The sequence below is a fragment of the Mesoplodon mirus genome (assembly GCF_964341445.2).
Source record: "Mesoplodon mirus genome assembly, chromosome: 18".
Classification (NCBI taxonomy): domain Eukaryota; kingdom Metazoa; phylum Chordata; class Mammalia; order Artiodactyla; family Ziphiidae; genus Mesoplodon; species Mesoplodon mirus.
In genome coordinates, this window is record NC_138994.1 from 5,430,810 (window position 1) to 5,448,690 (window position 17,881).

Here is a 17,881-nt window from a genome sequence, read left to right on the forward strand (position 1 = left end):
CTTGAGAGGGGTGGGGTGGGGCAGGGCCGCCCTGGTACCTGGGAACTCTTTGGAGACCCTGCGACTGCAGACCCACCTACGGGAGGGAGGGAGGCGTGAGGTCACCAGCGCCCCGAGCTTTGACCCCGCCCGTGCTCCACACTCCGACTCCGTCCTTCCTTTCTTCATCTTCACCAAAGGCCCAGGGGAAGGGCATGGGGTAGGGCAGGGAGTCCTCCTGGGCACAGCGATGGGCAGGGCCCAGGCCACGTCAGCTGGCACATCTGGGCAGGGGTGTGGACGGTGACAACTGGGCTTACCAGCTTCCGCTCCACCTTCCATAAGAGGAGAAAGGTCCTCCACCACCCTGCCGCTGGGAGAACAGAAATGGGGGCAGTGGGCCAGAACTGTCACCTGGCTGGCCCTAGCCCGCTGTCCCTCCCCAGAGAGACCCCTTTTGCCCCTACTTCCCTGCTCTGGAACATGAAGTGGGGGGGAATCACAGGGTGGGTGGTAGCCACCTCCAAATTCTCTGCCCCCCAGAGCCAATGCAAGATTGGGCAAGATGGTCTGGCAGTCCCACTGCCACCACAAAGTCTCATGTTATCAAGCCGTATCCCTAGGGTCCCTCTGGCCACTAAGAGGGTCTGTTCCCTGCTGTGCAGTGAATGGGAGAATGGGCAGAGAGGGCAGCGCAGGGCATGCTTGCTCTGACTCAGTAAACGCTTGGAAAGTAAAAACCGGAAGTGTCCTTGGCCCCCTCCCCACATTCCCTGAGGGAAGCGATGCTGAACTAGGAAAATACAGGACATACCACCTTAGAAATCTGAAACCACCACCTTGCTCAGGCAGAGCTGCATCCTCACGCCCCCTAGTGGCAGATTGCAATGGCAGGCTGATGCTCCTCGTGGTCGCAAACACCCAGGGTCCACAGAGGCCAAACTGTGGCCCCTCACCTGTCTCCACATTTACTGATGAGGGGAGATGGGTGCAGACGGAGGGAGGGAAGGACCTGCACCCTCACCACTCTGCCCAGGGGAGTCTGGACCCCAATGCTGTGATTCATTCAACAAGAAATGTTTATTGAGCACAAATTGCCAGTGTGCCAGGAACCGCTGGACTCCTGGTCCAGTGCTCTTTGTGATGCCAGCTGCCCCTCTGCGGTGTCTGCAATTCAGGCTGAGACCCCAACTAGGAAGAGCTAGCATGTTCTCCTCCAGGAGACTGCCCCACTGGGTGGGGAGGACGCTGGGAGGAGGGCAGGCCGTCAGCAGCTGCAGCACCATCATCCGGTGGTCCAGAGACCCAGAGAGGAGGCAAGAGGGGTCTGGGGAGCAGTGCTCACAGTTGGGACAGGATGGGGCCTGGTCAGCTATGTCCATTTACATGTTTAATAAATAGTTGTTGTTGCTGCCCAGGCTGGTGGGGGTGGTGCCACTGGGCCCGGGATTCCCAAAGCTCTTGAGGGGTGCCGGGGGCCCTCTTCTTATGCAAGTTCAGGCTCCGGCTCTGAAAAATGAAAGGACAGAGCATTGGGGTTAGCTTCCCATCCTCAACAGGTTTCTGGGTGCTGTCCTCGGGGAGGTGGCGCAGACAGGAGTGAGGGTCCCCAGGAACGGGTCTCAGCTGGTCCCTGCTCCAGGAAGGATGTCACCCCCACCCCTCTACCAGGTGGGACAGGGGTTGCTAACAGGCCGGAAGCCCCCAGAAGAGGGGCGCCAGCACCCAGCACAGCTACTCCACAGCCTCTGCAGCCCAGTGCTTGGATCTTCCTGTCCCTAACGTCCAGCCCAGGCTGCATCCCTGCCCCTCCACCAGGACTCAAGTCGCTGACCGGCCTCAGCCTCGTCGCCCTTGGCATCTGGCTCCTGCCACCAGTCAGCATAGATGCTCTCCTCGTAGTCGCCCTCCCCTTCAAACTCGGCATCAGACGGGGGCTCCGCAGGCTCCACGGGCGGTTCTGTCTCCTTCAGCTCCATCTAGAGCAGCCCCAGGATGGGAGGATAAACCAAGTCATAGCAGGCACAAACTCAGATCGGCTCCCTTCCTGGCCAAGGGACCCTCCCATCCCATCTCGGTCCCAAATCCCTCCTTCCCAGTCACACTCAAGACCTCACACAGGAAAGACTGGAGGGTTTCTCCCTAAGTCCTGTTCCCAAACTGCCCCCTCAATGAACTGATGTTTGGGGCTCCACCAGCAGAGCTTCAGGGTTGGTGTAACCTTCTTCCTCTCCACAGCCCCCCTTTTAAGCATAAATACACAGGCCACACTGGTAGTCCATGAATACTGTCTGCTCACACTGCTTCCTGGCCAGGAACACCTGTACTCCCCTGTGCTTGGGTAGCTTTTGTTTATCCCTCCAACACCAGGCATCAGCTCCAGCATGCGGCCCTTGCTGGTGACCCTGGCTGGGTCTGGAGGCCTCGTCCAGTGCCCCGTGCTGACTTCTCCCATTGCACTGAACTAACGGTGAGCTGACTGGGTGAGGGACTGTGCCTTTCATCAATTGACCACAGCCCCAAGCACGGTGTCTGGCAAACAGCAAGCAACAAATAACAGTAATCAAAATGGCTACCACCCCCTGAGCACCTACTATGTGCCAGCTCTACAGTAAGTGATTTACATACTAGATCTCATTGAATTCTCACCACAACAGTGTAAGATGGCCGTTATTCTCTCCGTTCCATGGATGAAGAAATGGAAGTTAGAGGGTTACCTAACACTTGCCTGGAGGCTATCCAGCTGGGAAATGGTGGAGCCAAGTCTGGTAAGCACCAAAGCCTGGGGGCTCACTGGGCAGACCTGGCCCCCTGTTTGATGAGGGGGGGCATGGGTGCACAAACAATGGAGGGGATGGATAAATAAGCACTGGGCAGCAACACCTCAGAGAATTCAGGCTCTCAAACCCTCATTTAGAATCAATGTAATAACACACTGTGGTCCTTCCTTCCTGGCGTCCTGTGTTCCTTCATTCACTCACTGGTTCCTTCAATCCCAGTTTCTGAGGGCCAGCTTGTGCCAGGTGCTGTGGGAGAGCTGGGAATAACCTGGTCCCTGTCCTGGAGCCCAGTCCTCTAGGAGGCTGGCTGGAGAAAGGGGCGGGGTGAGACAGACGAGGGCTGTAAGTAACTCCGGTCCAGGGAGGCACAGACGGTCAGAGTAGGCACTGCAAGCCCAGAAGACAGAGCCAGGACGTACAGCAAGGGCTTCTGGAGGAGGCGCCACCAGAGCTGGGCCCAGGAGAAGCGAGACTCAGACATGTAGAGAAGGGGGGTGTGAGAACACGGAGTGGGGAGAGGAGGGCAGGTGTAAACAAGGGACAGGTGAAATCTCTCTGCTTCACAATGGCTGACTGCCACGAGCTGAGGCTGAGATTTGGCACAGCGGCCCCAGGAAGAGGATCAAGGGGTATCCATCACCACCCAAGCCAGGAGGGCAAGGGGCCACTTACCTCGTCATCTGACTGCAGGTACATGTGCGCAAACTCCAGCAGCTCCCGAAGCTCAGCTGTCTGGTTGTGGTAGAGCATGGCCTCCTGGGAGGAGGGAAGGAAAGTGAGGTGAGCCAGGCCCTGCTGCCAGATGGTGGAGGAGCCAGAGCTCCTAGGATCTGGGCCCTCTGGCCCTTTTACAGCTCGAGGAGCAGGGAACAGGTATCAGTTCACATGCTGGTCGAAAAATCACAGCTGCTTGAAGTGCCGGGTTAAGAAGGATTCTGAGGGCTCAGTGAGAAAGAGTGCCTAAATCGATTCGCAATGTCTGCCACTGACAAGGAAGTGGGGAGTGGCACCACGTGCCCCATATTTGCCAGTCTTGCCCTAGAATTCCAAGGGGTTCCTCAGTTGGTCCAGGTTATGGGGTCCCTGGGGAAGAAGGGCAAAGGCCAGCAGTGAGCATGGTAAGAGTGGGGAAGGGAGCAGGCAGGGACAGATATTTTTTACCTCCCACATGCCAGGCACTGTGCTGGAGACGTAGGCTGTTCCACCCCCATTTTGCAGGTGAGGCAACAGATTCAGTAAAGGCCAGTAGTGTTCCCAGGACCACACACCTGGTGGCTTTGAACCTAGGACTCCAACTACAACCCAAATTCTTTCTTTTTATTTCTCACCCTGCCTTTGGAGGAAGGCAGGGTTTTGTTTTGTTTTGTTTGTTTTTTGGGGGGGTATGCGGGCCTCTCACCGCTGTGGCCTCTCGCATTGTGGAGCACAGGCTCCGGACGCGGACGCGCAGGCTCAGGGGCCATGGCTCACGGGCCCAGCCACTCCGCGGCATGTGGGATCTTCCCAGACCGGGGCACGAACCCGTGTCCCCTGCATTGGCAGGTGGACTCTCAACCACTGAGCCACCAGGGAAGCCCTTTTTTTAAAAAAAATCAAATCACATATCCTAAGAATGCCTCGGCAATGCCCACCTCCCTGGGCTGGAAGTCCTCCTCCTCCAGGCCCCAGCGGGCCCTGTGGAAGCGATAATACACCAGGTTTTGCTGCATGACATTGTCTTCGGGGTCAAAGAGCATGTAGCTGGCGGCACCGCGGGCGGCCTGGCGCACGTCGTTCACTGCAGGCAGGACAGGAGTGAGTAGTGGCCCTGGCACTTCCCCACCTTCAGGGATAACCCTCAACTAACCCACCCCTATCTCCCAAAATTTAGTCCAGTGCCCCTGGTTCCCCAGCTGCCTCCCAGAATATCTGTTGGGTGCCTCACCCCACGCAATAATAATACAGGCTAGAATGTAGTGGGCACTTACCCTATGCCCCATGTAACTCATTTAAGCCTCACTCTTACTGTCATCCCATTTTACAGATAAGAAATCTGAGGCACAGAGAGGTCAGGTAAACTGCTTGAGCTCACACAGCTGGAGAATGATGGCATGATGGTTCTGGGGAATCAGAAGCCGGTGGCCCAGCCCTCAACCTGTTTGCCAACTAGAACACAAAGGGTCTCCTGGCCCTTGGTCTTCAGCTCCTCCTCTCCAACTCCAGCCTGACTGAATCTTGGCATCTCTGCATTGCAGAGACCCTGGAGATTGACCACCTTAGCCCCGGCCGATGCCAGAATCCCCCTTAAGTGAGGAGAGCCTTAAGTCCTGGTGCTACTTTTTTTTTTTTCTTTTTGCGGTATGCGGGCCTCTCACTGTTGTGGCCTCTCCCGTTGCGGAGCACAGGCTCCGGATGCGCAGGCCCAGCGGCCGTGGCTCACGGGCCCAGCCGCTCTGCGGCATATGGGATCCTCCCAGACCGGGGCACGAACCCGTATCCCCTGCATCGGCAGGCGGACTCTCATCCACTGCGCCACCAGGGAGGCCCCTGGTGCTACTTTTTATTAGCCATGTAACTAATGGCCCCTTACCCTCTGTGAGCCTCGGTTTCCTCATCTGAAAAATGGGTCCATTAACGCCAGCTACCGGTTGCTTGTGAGAGGATCAAGTGAGATAAACAAATGTGGCAGGGCTTTGTAAACTATCAAGTGCTGTGCAGTTGTTGACTATCTAGTCATTTACCCAAGAGGCCCTGGCATTCTCCCCTGAGGCTGCTCTCTGTTCCCCGCCACAAGCTTCTCACCTGCCTCACCACCCCCAGCCTTCCCTCCCATCACCAAGGGTCCTCAATTCTGGCTTGGCTTCACTCCCAGTACAGTGCTCTCCCCACCCCAAGCCCACCAGGAGGCTCACACTTGTAGTAGGCAAACTGCAGGTAGTGATACATGGTGGCCACGAACTTCTCCACGAAGTAGCCGCCCACGTTGGGGGTCAAGTTGGCCTCACAGTCCACCTTGCACTGCAGGGATTCTGCAAAGAGATCTAGGGGTGGGGGTGGCAGCGGTGAGGAGCTGGTGTGCTGAACAGCTCCATCCCGCTGATGGGGATGACGGGCCGATGACTTCCAGTCCCAGCTCTGCCTGCTGATCCCACGAGACAGTCGAGGGACAAGGGATGCTGCGGAAGCCTACAGTGGCCTGGGCTGACTTATCACCCCCACAGCTCACCCACCGCCCCAAAGCCAGAGGAAGCCAGGGCACACTGGGAGGTTGGCAGGTGAGGCCTGGAGGTGGGACTGAAGGCCGAAGAGAGAAGCTCAGGACAGTCCCCTCTGCCCCTGCTGAGGGACTCCGCCCTTAGGGACCCCCAGACTAGGTGTGATTTCTGGCCACAAACTGCTTTCTGCACACACCTGCTGGGTCGTTTCCCACCTCAGCAACTTTGCACCTGCGTTGCCCTCTGCCTGGAAGGCCCATGAACCCAACCTCCCCAGACCCTTTTGGGATGTCACCTCCTCTCTGCACCGATGCCCAGCACCTTGGACACTCCCTACCGCAGCCCTCTGCACCCAGTGGCAGGCGTTCTGTTGGCCCCTCTGCAGCCAACGCCGACTGAAGGGTCTGAGGGTCGGTATAACACCTTATGCCTGTCCGCCTCCCAGGCACTTAGTAGGCGCTCCATAAATGTGTATGGAATGAATATTTGTGTTAAGGTGCCTTAGGAGTTCTGGGAAGCAGGGCCCTGCGGATGAAAGGGATGCCCACCGGGGTGGATACCTGCTATGGCTGGATAGAAGTCCTTGAAGTCCACCTGCTCGTGGGCCCCCTCGCAGCCAGCCAGACACCGGGCAAAGACGGCCATGTACTCGGCCAGGGCCCGCTCCATGTCCTCGGTGCTGCTACGGAAATCTCCGCTGTTGTAGAGCTTCACAGCCCGGAGGAACACGGCCTAGGGGGAGGGGACGCGGCACAGGGGTCAGGGGGACCCCCACACCTCCCCTCCCCCACGGGCCCTATGGGGGGACTCAGGGAATTGCGTCAGGGCTGGCCCTACCCTGGCACCCCACCTCATAGGGCTGGGCCTCCAAGTCCGTGAGGGGCTCGTCGGCGGCGTCCAGCAGCCCGCGATAGTAGCTGAGATACTTGGCGGTGAGCTCGTGCTTTGGGTTCCTCTGAAGGAAGGTGTAGGCCGCGGCCACCGCTTTCTCCAGCCGGTTCGCCTGCGGCGTGGGGACAGGGCCGGTCAGCAGGGCCAGAGCCCGCAGCCCCAAGCACACGCGAGGAGCCGCGCTCCCCCCGACCCGACTGGGAGGCGCCGCCGGCTGGGAGCGCACCTTGAACTGCGCGTAGTGCAGGTACTGGTAGGGCAGGCGGCTCTGGAAGTCGCGCAGCAGCTGGCGCGGCGGGTAGGGCACCTGGAAGGCGGGCAGCGAACGCTTGCAGCGCCGCAAGCAGGCGGCGCGCTCCAGGACGTGGCCGAAGAGCCGCAGCTCGCGGGCCCACTCGTCGCCGCGGCCGCCGTCGGGGCCGGGGGGCGCGGGCTCGGGGGGCGCGGCGGCGGGCGGCGCGGGGCCGCTGCAGTTGGCGTGGCAGAAGGCCTCGCTGTCCCGCAGCAGCCGGTGCAGCCGCAGCGCGGCCTCGAGATAGCGCGCACTCTCGCGCCAGCTCTCGCCCTCGTACTGCTCCAGCGCGTGCCCGTAGGCCGCGGCCAGGGGCATCAGGTCCTCGGGCGGGAAGCCCCGGAAGCTGTACTTCTCGTACTGCGCCCCGGCGCTGCCCAGCAGCAGCCACAGCAGACCCCACGCCGTCCGACCCATAGCCCCCTCCGCGCCGCTGTCTCTTCCCTCCGCGAGCTGGCGTCCCGGCCCAGCTGCCGGGCAGGCTGGCGGGCTCTGGGGCCCGGGACTGGCCGGCGCGCCCGCTGGGTCTTAGCGCCTGGTACCGGGGGCAGCGAGGCGGGGTCGTGGCTTGAGTCAGATCCCCCGAGGGGCCGAGGGCTGTGTCTCCACTCTTCTCAGAAAGCCAACACTATCCTGAGTCCCCGACCTCCTGCCCTTGGGGGTCCTCCCCTTGGCAGATGGTGAGAGGGTGGAGGAACAATTCCCGCAGGGATGCGGAGCCCAGAAAGCCCCTCCCACACAAAGACAGCCCCCCCCAGACCTTAATATAGAGAAATTGAGGGAAGTGCCACCTCTCTCTACTTTACCCAAGCCCTGGAACCTGCTCTTCCTTCCATCAGAGCGGTCCTTCTGCTCACTCCCCACTCCCAGCCCCGAAGAGATTCCTCCAAGTGTCCCCCCAGCCCGCGACGGGGAGGCACACCCCAGGTTTTACCCTGCACATCCTCCACTCTCACCACCTCCCACTCGATCTCCATCCCCACGTCAGAAAGTCCTCTGGCAGTCCAGCTTTTGCAGGACAAAGCAGCCCGTCCCTGGAGAGGCCGTCCCTGGGGCAGAAGCGGTGGGAGGGAGCACCGAGATACCCCTCCGATTCTGGAGCCTCACCAGCCACCCGGAGAGACCTAGATTTGGGGTTGCCAGCCAAAGAAACAAGGGATGCCTCAGTCCGGCTTTAGGACCCGGGGGGCTCCAGAAAAAAGACTCCGAACTTTTTTTTTTTTAAGTCGGCTCCGACTTTCCCAACTTTCCGGAACTTCCCTACCCCTCCCAGGTCTCTCAGCCCCAGGGTGCGGGTGGGGGAAAATCTGGAGGGCTTGGTGGCGCTTTCCTCGTACTCTAACGCTATCAGCCTGGCCCTCCTCCTCCTATTCCACACCCCTTCCCCCCCCCACCCCGCCCCGCCAGCTCAGCCTCCCCAGCCCCCATTCCACGTGGACCAGCCAGGGCGGGGGTGAGGATGGAGGACAGGAAGAGGGGGAGCCAGCTCTGGGAGGAGTGGGGGGAAGGAGTCTGGCGGCGGCGGCGGCTCTCTCGCTCGCCCTCACTGCCGGCCGTCCCAGCTCCAGGCACCATGTTCCGCGCGGGGCGCCCCGGCCACACCGTCCTCCGGCTTCCCCTGCTGCAGTCGCTGCTGCTGCTGCAGGCCGTGGGGAGGGGGCTGGGCCGCGCCAGCCCGGCCGGGAGCCCCCTGGAAGATGTGGTCATCGAGAGATACCACATCCCCAGGGCCTGTCCCCGGGAAGTGCAGATGGGGGATTTTGTGCGCTACCACTACAACGGTACTTTCGAGGACGGCAAGAAGTTTGACTCGAGGTAATGGCTTGGGTGCCCCCAGGCTCACCATTTCCCTTCCCGGAGCCCGGGACCAAGCTCTCTCAGTCCTGGGGTTCCCTCGTTGCTGCTTTTAAGCTGTGTCTGCATGCTCCCTACTCACACCGTGACCCGCTAACCTCAAACACAGCACCCTGCGTGGGGGGACTCCTAGACGTCCATCTCCCCAGACATCCCTGCCCTCAATTTCAAACCTTCGCCTCTCAGAAGACCCCTGTTTCTTTCACACAAACTCCCTGTCTCTCAGAATGCTTGAGAATCAAGGTGAACTGCTCTATTTACTTACCAGCGCTTTATTCAAAGACATAGAGGGGGGTTTCTGGTCCACAGAGTTGGGGGGAAGGGCATGGTCCCTGCTGCATGTGAATCCTCCAGTGGTCTCAGCCCAGCACCCTCTACCTTTCCATCCACCCTGACTCCCTTTCTGGTTCCAGCCACAGGTTTCAGTGCCTTTGTGTTTAGAGAAGAAGAAGTAAGTAGAGTTTTGGGGGGAGGGGGAGGGGGTTTTTAGCAGCCAGTGGGGTAAAGCTGGTGGGCACTCTAAGACAGCAGGATGGATCAGGGAGTGCAGGGCATAGCTTGGTGTAGGGACCCTGTCTGCCTACATGTCACACAGGCACACATGCCACCCTGGGCTCCTCCGAGGGTTTTCATGCCTCCCTCTCCCCGTGATCCCGCACCCTCATCTCCCTCCATCTTAGCTCGACCAGGTCAGTGCTGCCGCCCATGTTGCCAGCCTTGGGGTTTGAGAGATGGGTTCCTGGTCTGTGTCCAGGCTTTCCGTCTGCTCTGGCAAGTCCATTTTTTCTTGGTGGGGGCAGGGCTGTAGGCCAGGCCAGCCTCAGTTAAACCTTGGGTCCAGGTCGCACACACAACTCGGCCTATAGAAATTAGTGGCTTTGGAGGCAGGCAGTTTATTGGGTAAGAACACGAACTCCTGAGACCAAGACCCTGGATTCAAACCCAGGCTGTGATCATGGACAAGGAGCCTTGCCTCTTTAAGCTTTACTGTACTCATCTGAAAAAAAGGAGATTAAAAAACAGTCTGAAAAACTGCATCCCTGCTTCCTAAGGCTGATGTTAGGACTCAAGACGATGAATGAAAGTGAACTTCACACAGTACCTTACAATCTGCAAGCAGGTTCAGTACACATTAGCCTTGCCTCTGGGGAGAACTTTGGTCGTGTTTAACTGGTAGAAGCTTCTTGCCATGCTTGGGCTCTCACAACGGCACTGTGGAGGAAGCAGGCCATACAACCAGCTCAGTGGGCAAAATGAGGCATAGGCAGTAGCCAGGAGTACAGCTGTGAGCCTGTGGCCACCAAGGAGTGGAGGAGGGGTTGGGAGTTGGGGAGTGACCTCCCTATCGGGGATTCTGATGGGGACTCTTGGATCCAGGTTGGATCCAAGCAGTGCTGAGCTTGGAAAACTTTCACAACCCATGACACCTTCCATCAAAATAATAATCTCCCGGGCCTCCCTGGTGGCGCAGTGGTTGAGAGTCCGCCTGCCGATGCAGGGGATACGGGTTCGTGCCCCGGTCTGGGAGGATCCCATATGCCGCGGAGCGGCTGGGCCCATGAGCCATGGCCGCTGGGCCTGCGCGTCCGGAGCCTGTGCTCCGCAACGGGGGAGGCCACAACAGTGAGAGGCCCGCATACCGCAAAAAAAAAAAAAAATAATAATAATCTCCCATTTTTCCTTAACTTCTGAAAACTTTAAATTAAAACTGTAACTAAAAACAAGTAAAAGCCATGGCAATTTTAGAGTAGGCTTTTTCAAAATTGAAAACCAATCCCTATCCCCAGCCAGCTCTGCTTCCCCTTCCCTTCTTCTGTGAATTGATGGTGCAGTGGCCCAAACGTGGGCTTTGGAGTGCAACAGACCAAACATTAGCTGTGTGACCTTGGGCAAGTCATTTGGTCTCTCAAGTCTCAATTTTTCTCGTAAGAAAAATGAAATCAATAATGCCCATTTCGGGAATTCCCTGGTGGTCCAGTGGTTAGGACTCGGCGCTTTCACTGCTGTGGCCCGGCTTGGCCCGGCTTTGATCCCTGGTGGGGGAACTAAGATCTCACAAGCTGCATGGTGTGGCAAATAAGAATAAGAATAAGAATAATGCCCACCTCACAGGGGAGAGAATTAAATAAGATAATGAATGCAGGGACTTCCCTGGTGGTCCAACGGTTAAGGCTCCGAACTCCCAATGCAGGGGGCCCGGGTTCGATCCCTGGTCTGGGAACTAGATTCCGCATGCCACAACCAAGAGACCACATGCCGCAACTAAAAGATCCCGCATGCCGCAACGAAGATCCCAAGTGCCACAGCTAAAGACGTGGCGCAGCCAAATAAATAAATATTTTAAAAAAGATAATGAATGCAAAATGCCAAGCCTTATCGGCCTTATCATTTAAGTGCTGGATAACTGGTCTCCCCACACCCCCCGCCCTGGGTCTGCACTTCCCGCTCCTTTTCTGTCAGCAGATAGGACTGCTGGCACCATCTCCCCATCCCAGGGCAGATAAAAGCCCCTGGCCTCCTGGGACTTCCTTTTGTAACAGCCCATCCTATTAAGGTGGGAGTCACGGCCCACCTAGGAGGGAGGCTTGAAGAGTTGAGGAGGCTGTGGGTCTACACCTTTGTGTAGGGAGGGGGATGTTTTGTGTGTGTGTGTGTGTGTGCACTTGTGTGCACCCGTGCATGCATGTGACCATGGGCAGAGGCCACTGTATCCCATCTGCCCCCTCCCTCCCCAGCTATGACCGCCACACCTTGGTGGCCATCGTGGTGGGCGTGGGGCGCCTCATCACCGGCATGGACCGAGGCCTCATGGGCATGTGCGTCAATGAGCGGCGACGTCTCATTGTGCCTCCGCACCTTGGCTATGGCAGCATCGGCGTGGGTGAGGACAGCTGGGGCCCAGGCATGGGGGTGGAGGAGACCAGGAGGCAGAAGCAAGGGCCCAGGGCCAGAAAACTGAAGCTCAGAGAGGGAGAGCGGCTTTCCAAGGTCACACTGCATGCGCAGCAGAATGAATAGCGCGGCAGGTCTGGGACTAGGCTTTTCTGTCTCCTGCCCCTGGGGCGGGAGGAAGGGCAATAATAGGGCCCTGGGTAGGATCCTAGCTTGACCTGGGAGAAGGGGAACTAAGGGTGGTGGAGGGGGAGGCCAAGCAGGATGCTCAGACCTCCACTCCACCCCCCACTCTGGGGGCTGCACCAAACACAGCGGGGCTTATTCCCCCGGATGCCACCCTCTACTTCGATGTGGTCCTGCTGGATGTGTGGAACAAGGCGGACACTGTGCAGGTGAGCACCTTGCTGCGCCCGCCCCAGTGCCCCCGCATGGTCCAGGACAGCGACTTTGTCCGCTACCACTACAACGGGACGCTGCTGGATGGCACTGCCTTCGACACCAGGTAAGGGCTGGAAGGAGCCCTGGGGCGCCGGGAGAGTCGGGGGCCTTCCTGCCTCTCCCACCAACAGCGGCCTCGCCCCTACCTCGTTCTCTGCAGCTACAGTAAAGGTGGCACTTACGACGCCTACGTGGGCTCTGGCTGGCTGATCAAGGGCATGGACCAGGGGCTGCTGGGCATGTGTCCTGGAGAGAGAAGGAAGATCGTCATGCCTCCATTCCTGGCCTATGGCGAGAAAGGCTATGGTGAGGGGAGCAGGGACTTGGGGATTCTCTAGAAGTGGGCTGCCACATACAGTTGTTCAGGTTGAGTACTGCACAAGGACACCTAGCCAGGAGGCAAGTCGTGATGAAATCTAGCCCTTGGTGATCACCTCACTAAGAAGGGGTGCTTGCGTGGGTAGGACTCGACACTATCACTGCTGGGGTCCGGGTTCAATCCCTGGTTGGGGAACTAAGATTCCGCAAGCCTCGAAGCACAGCCAAAAAAAAACCCCCAAAAAAAGGTGCTTTATTCTGATTCATACAAAGGCTCATGTGGGCTGGTGGTGGCCCTGGGGAAAGCTCAGCTCAGGCCTCACAGGGGAAGAAGCAGGGTTGCTGATGGGCGTCAAAGGCTCTGGAAAGCAGGGTTAGCACCTTTTTGCACGGTGCTCACATAGGCCTTCCTGAGTGGAGAAGCAGCCCTGCTTTGCTCTCCACGTGTATGATTCAAGCCTATCCCTTCCCCAGGGACTGTGATCCCCCCGCAGGCCTCCCTGGTCTTCCACGTCCTACTGATTGACGTCCACAATCCAAAGGACACGGTCCAGCTGGAGACACTGGAGCTGCCACCTGGCTGCGTCCGGAGAGCCGTGGCTGGGGACTTCATGCGTTACCACTACAACGGCTCCCTAATGGATGGCACCCTCTTTGACTCCAGGTCCGGGGGGGGTCCTGAGGACGACGGTGGGGGCTGGGGGCAGCTCTGTGCTTCGGGAAGGGTGGGGCCGCTGTGACTCCCTTGCCCGCCTCCCCGCCTTGTATTGCAGTTACTCCCGAAACCACACCTACAATACCTATGTGGGGCAGGGCTACATCGTCCCAGGGATGGACCAGGGGCTGCAGGGCTCGTGCATGGGGGAGCGCCGGAGAATCACCATCCCCCCCCACCTCGCCTACGGGGAGAACGGGACTGGTAGGCGTGCTCCCTGTTCCCCAGGCCAACACCTCAGTTCCTCCTGACCTTCCCCCTGATGGGCGGGGGCGAAGGGGGCGGATTCCAGCCATCGCTCTGCCCCTCTCCTCGAAAACACTGGTCCCCCAGCCAACTCCTGCCACGAGGACTCCATCCTTCTCTCCAGGGGGCAGTCCCCCACTTCTCCCCTTCCACACTGGAGAAAGGCAGCCGACTCCTGAGCTCGGGGAGGGAGGGCGGTTATGGAAGAACAGAAACAGCAGAGCCCTGGGAAGCAAAGAGACCTGGATTTGAGTGCCAGCTTTGCTGGAAGGCTTTGTGTGCTCACCTGTAAAATGGAACTAATCACATCGATCAGCAGGGTGAGTTATTGGGAGGTTGCAAGATACATGTGGAAAAGGCTTTCCAGCTGGCATGCCCCTCCCCTCCCCTGCCTCCTCACCACCACAGAGTATATGACAGGAGTTGACTATGTGGACAAACATCCCATCCCATCCTTGTTTAAAACCCCACGATGGGGAAGGTCTGCGGCCTCCATGGAGACCTAGAGCAGCCCCTCCTAGACTCCAGCTGATCCACGCCCCCATTCTGGCCCCAGGAGACAAGATCCCTGGCTCTGCTGTGCTGATCTTCGACGTCCACATCATCGACTTCCACAACCCTGCAGATCCAGTGGAAATCAAGACACTGTCCCGGCCCCCGGAGACCTGCAACGAGACGGCCAAGCTTGGGGACTTTGTTCGCTACCACTACAACTGCTCTCTGCTGGATGGCACCAAGCTCTTCTCCTCGTGGGTCCGGGGCAGGGCCAGGGCTGGGCAGGTGGGTGGGCCCAGGCGTGGGGAGTCCTCCTAGCAGCACCCCTGACTCTTCCTTCCTCCCTAAGTTCCCATCTAAGCTGAAATTCTTAAGTCCACAGGCAGAGGGAGGGTGAAGTAAGCAGTAGGGGAGCTGCTAGGAGAGATGAGCCCCCGGCCACACTGCAGGGCAGTTACGAGATAAGGGGATGGATCCTATCTCTGCACCGCTCGGCCCCCCCACCCTGCCCTGGGCCTGCCGGGGACCAGGATGAGCACTGACCCGGGAATCTGCTCTCCCCCCAGCCACGACTACGGGGCCCCTCAGGAGGCAACTCTGGGCGCCCACAAGGTGATCGAAGGCCTGGACACGGGCCTGCAGGGCATGTGTGTGGGAGAGAGGCGGCAGCTGGTGGTCCCCCCGCACCTGGCACATGGAGAGAGCGGAGGTGAGCAGAAACTGGCCTGATGGCTTTCCTCCTCCCCTCTGCCCTGCCACCTGGGGCCTGGATGGCTGCTGGCAGGCTGTGAGAGAGGCCCTCCCAATGCTTCCCATTCCGTGCCCCACTCTCCAGCCCCCAAGGCAGGAACTGAGGCCTGTAGGCTGGGAGCGCACTGGGCAGGCAGTGAAGCCGGGCCCAGACCCTTCCCTCTCTCCTCCTCCCCTCCCTCCAGCCCGGGGGGTTCCTGGAAGTGCTGTGCTCCTGTTTGAGGTGGAGCTGGTGTCCCGGGAGGATGGGCTGCCCAAAGGCTACCTGTTTGTGTGGCACGAAGACCCTCCTGCCAACCTGTTTGAAGACATGGACCTCAACAAGGATGGCGAGGTTCCCCCGGAGGAGGTGGGTGAGGAGTTCGCTCCTTCTAGTCATCCCTCCCACGCTGTCACCTGGCAGGAGCCACCTTGCACGGTGGCATCTAACGAGAACACAGTGTGTGTCCACCATCCTGTCTGCACCCGTGTTCCTGCCCCTGCCCCTCATCCCCGCCTTTGCCTCTGGCACATGCAGCCCATTCCCCGCCGTGGCTGCCTGACCCTGGGCATGCCCTCCACCCCGCCCCCCTCAGGACGCAGCACCAGCTCCTCTCCTCAGCCCTCACTGGAAGGCCTCCGCCTGGGGGCCCCGGCCCAAGGTGAGCACAGCTGCTCAGGCAGGACGCTCTCTCCCCCTCCCCTTGGCTCTCCTGGCCGCAGTTCTCCACCTTCATCAAGGCTCAAGTCAGTGAGGGCAAAGGACGCCTCCTGCCTGGCCAGGACCCTGAGAAAACCATAGGAGACATGTTCCAGAATCAGGATCGCAACCAGGATGGCAACATCACCGCCGAGGAACTCAAGCTGAAGTCGGACGAAGATGAGGAGCGGGTCCACGAGGAGCTCTGACGGGCAGAGGCCTGGGCCCAAATGCGAAGGTCGTCTCAGGGGACAGTGGGCAGGGGGCTGACTTCCCAAGTCACCCTGCCCTCTGCTGGGATGAGGTCTGGAAGTTTCTAGAAAGTGGTCAGAGGGGACAAGTCTGGTTTTCCCACTGCCCGAGAGTAAAATCCACAGCGCAGATCTCTATTTGGTTTTCCTCTCCCAGCCCCAAACCCCTTCCTTAAAAGTTTTGGAATTACAAAGCCAATCTGGGGATTGGTGGAGTTTGGGGGTTGGCTGGGGTCATTGCTGGCCCCTTGCTCAGACCTCCCCTCCGTGTCACCAGACACTGAGCAAGGCCAAGCTCATCATTTCCTTATTTCCCCAAACTTCCCCTTTACCTGTACTTTTCCTCACCATCCTCGACCCGCCCCACCCCCCCCACAGCCCCCATTCCTCTGTCCTGGCAGCTCCCCAGGAACATGAACCCCCAGCTTTCCTCCCTCAGCTCTGGCTGGTTCCTAGGGAAGGGGACGGTTCCGGGGTGGGGGGGGCAGCCCTACCTTACCTGTCTGGTTCCCTTCACCTGTCCCATGCCCCCTCGCTGCTGTCCAGTGGTGGCTGAAGAGCCCCTAGGGTGCTGCACTTCAGGGCTGGGCTTTGTGTCACCTTTTATCCCTAAAGAAGGCTGCCTTCTCTAGGGACCAAAGAACAAGAGAAAAATGAAGGGGGGTGGTATGAGGAAACATACTTGGATGGACCTTAGGGCTATGAAATCCTTTGTTCAGGGCTGAGATGAACGTGGAAAAGGGGCTCATTACTGAGGGGTGAGGGGGGTGGGAAGAGCTCTGCACACTCAAAAGGCTAAACTGGTGTCAGACCCCCTGCTCCCTTGTACCAAATAAAACACGTCCGAAACCAAAGTCCTCGGGAGGTGGTCTTTCTTGGTTGGGGGCGGGAAGCTTAGACCCAAGTGTTGGGAGGAAAGGGAGCAAAGCAGGCCACCTCCATGGCCCTTCAGCCTCCTGCCTCCCTGAGGCCCAGCTGGGGCCCTCACCATGGAGGGAGGCTGGGGGGGTAAGTGTCCACAGAGAGGGGCCTGCAGGGGAGGCCTGGAGACATGATCCTGATCTCCTAAAGGTCCCAGCTGAATGGAAAAACAAGTTCCCTGAACTCAAAACACAACATGCAAAGCTCAAGGGTTAAATTAAACCACACAGGTCAGATTCCCCTTTCACATAGATCGTTTCTAATACCACGATGTTCCCACCTCTCCCTGCTCCTGGCCGCCAGCTGTTACCACCTGCCTGGTGCTTCTCCCTCCTGCCAGAAAGAAAGGTAATTGAGGGCTTCCCTGGTGGCGCAGTGGTTGAGTCCGCCTGCCGATGCAGAGGATGCAGGTTTGTGCCCCGGTCTGGGAAGATCCCACATGCCGCGGAGCGGCTGGGCCCGTGAGCCATGGCCGCTGAGCCTGCACGTCCGGAGCCTGTGCTCCGCAACGGGAGAGGCCACAACAGTGAGAGGCCCGCGTACCGCAAAAAAAAAAAAAAAAAAAAAAGGTAATTGAGTTCAAACCTCTGGTGTCTTGAGGAAGGAGTTGCTTCAGCCACTAATCAGGCCATCTGCCCTCACCTGCCTGGCTGAACTCTGGCCAGTGCGACAGAGATGACCCAAGCCATCCAAGGGGGTGGGGTGGAGGGGATGCTTGGGAGAGAAGATGACTGGATTCACACCCCAAACTGCCCCCACAAGCACCAAGCTCTTGCCCAAGATCCCCCGAGAGACGGAGCTGCTCCCCATGGTCGCCAGTGAATGATACTCCCTGGTCCCAAAGCACAGACAGCACCTCGGGGTCGACAGAGGTGACAGCCTCAGAGGATAACCACCCTCCCCCAAGCCTAACAGGACAGCCTGAACGAAGTCCGTGTGGAGGCAGCGTGATGCAGAAGAGAAGGCTGGCTCTGTCGGAAACACTGCAACCCCAGCTCGAGCTCCCAGCTCTGGCCTTTGGGCAAAGGACTGGTCCTTTCTAAGTGGACCCATACCTCCTGCAGGATCCCTGTGAGGGTGAAACGGCACCTGCAGCACCTGGGTGCACACAGTGGCCCTCAGTCAACACTCCCATCACTTTCTCTGCTGAGCTGCAGACAAACACAACTTACCAGCCACCAGG

At 58.9% G+C, this 17,881-nt stretch overlaps 2 protein-coding genes across 2 annotated transcripts; one reads left to right on the forward strand and one right to left on the reverse strand.

Annotated features, from left to right (window-relative positions):
* Positions 1-1,040: 1,040 nt before the first annotated feature.
* P3H4 (prolyl 3-hydroxylase family member 4 (inactive)) lies at positions 1,041-7,859 on the reverse strand. The gene is made up of 8 exons (XM_082604947.1): positions 7,071-7,859; positions 6,804-6,956; positions 6,514-6,685; positions 5,651-5,779; positions 4,391-4,536; positions 3,432-3,515; positions 1,814-1,958; positions 1,041-1,488 (listed from the first exon to the last, which is right to left on the reverse strand). The coding sequence occupies exons 1-8, from the start codon at positions 7,551-7,553 to the stop codon at positions 1,466-1,468; spliced, it is 1,335 nt and encodes a 444-aa protein (XP_082461073.1). The 5' UTR covers positions 7,554-7,859; the 3' UTR covers positions 1,041-1,465.
* Positions 7,860-8,617: 758 nt separating this feature from the next.
* Positions 8,618-16,631, forward strand: FKBP10 (FKBP prolyl isomerase 10). Its single transcript, XM_082604946.1, has 10 exons — positions 8,618-8,951; positions 11,726-11,871; positions 12,198-12,387; positions 12,484-12,629; positions 13,116-13,305; positions 13,415-13,560; positions 14,159-14,351; positions 14,664-14,806; positions 15,033-15,196; positions 15,550-16,631. Exons 1-10 carry the CDS (start codon positions 8,710-8,712, stop codon positions 15,733-15,735), a joined length of 1,746 nt encoding a protein of 581 aa, XP_082461072.1. The 5' UTR covers positions 8,618-8,709; the 3' UTR covers positions 15,736-16,631.
* The last annotated feature ends 1,250 nt before the right edge of the window (positions 16,632-17,881 follow it).

Excerpts from the sequence above, each read along its gene's own strand:
- P3H4 (XM_082604947.1), bottom strand. The coding sequence starts at position 7,553 with ATGGGTCGGACGGCGTGGGGTCTGCTGTGGCTGCTGCTGGGCAGCGCC. Across the intron at positions 3,516-4,390 it reads AGGACTTCCAGCCCAGGGAG|GAGGCCATGCTCTACCACAA; the intron begins GTGGGCATTGCC and ends CCCTCCTCCCAG. Across the intron at positions 1,489-1,813 it reads GGGCGACGAGGCTGAGGCCG|AGCCGGAGCCTGAACTTGCA; the intron begins GTCAGCGACTTG and ends TTCATTTTTCAG.
- FKBP10 (XM_082604946.1), top strand. The coding sequence starts at position 8,710 with ATGTTCCGCGCGGGGCGCCCCGGCCACACCGTCCTCCGGCTTCCCCTG. Across the intron at positions 8,952-11,725 it reads GGCAAGAAGTTTGACTCGAG|CTATGACCGCCACACCTTGG; the intron begins GTAATGGCTTGG and ends CTCCCTCCCCAG. Across the intron at positions 11,872-12,197 it reads CTATGGCAGCATCGGCGTGG|CGGGGCTTATTCCCCCGGAT; the intron begins GTGAGGACAGCT and ends CACCAAACACAG.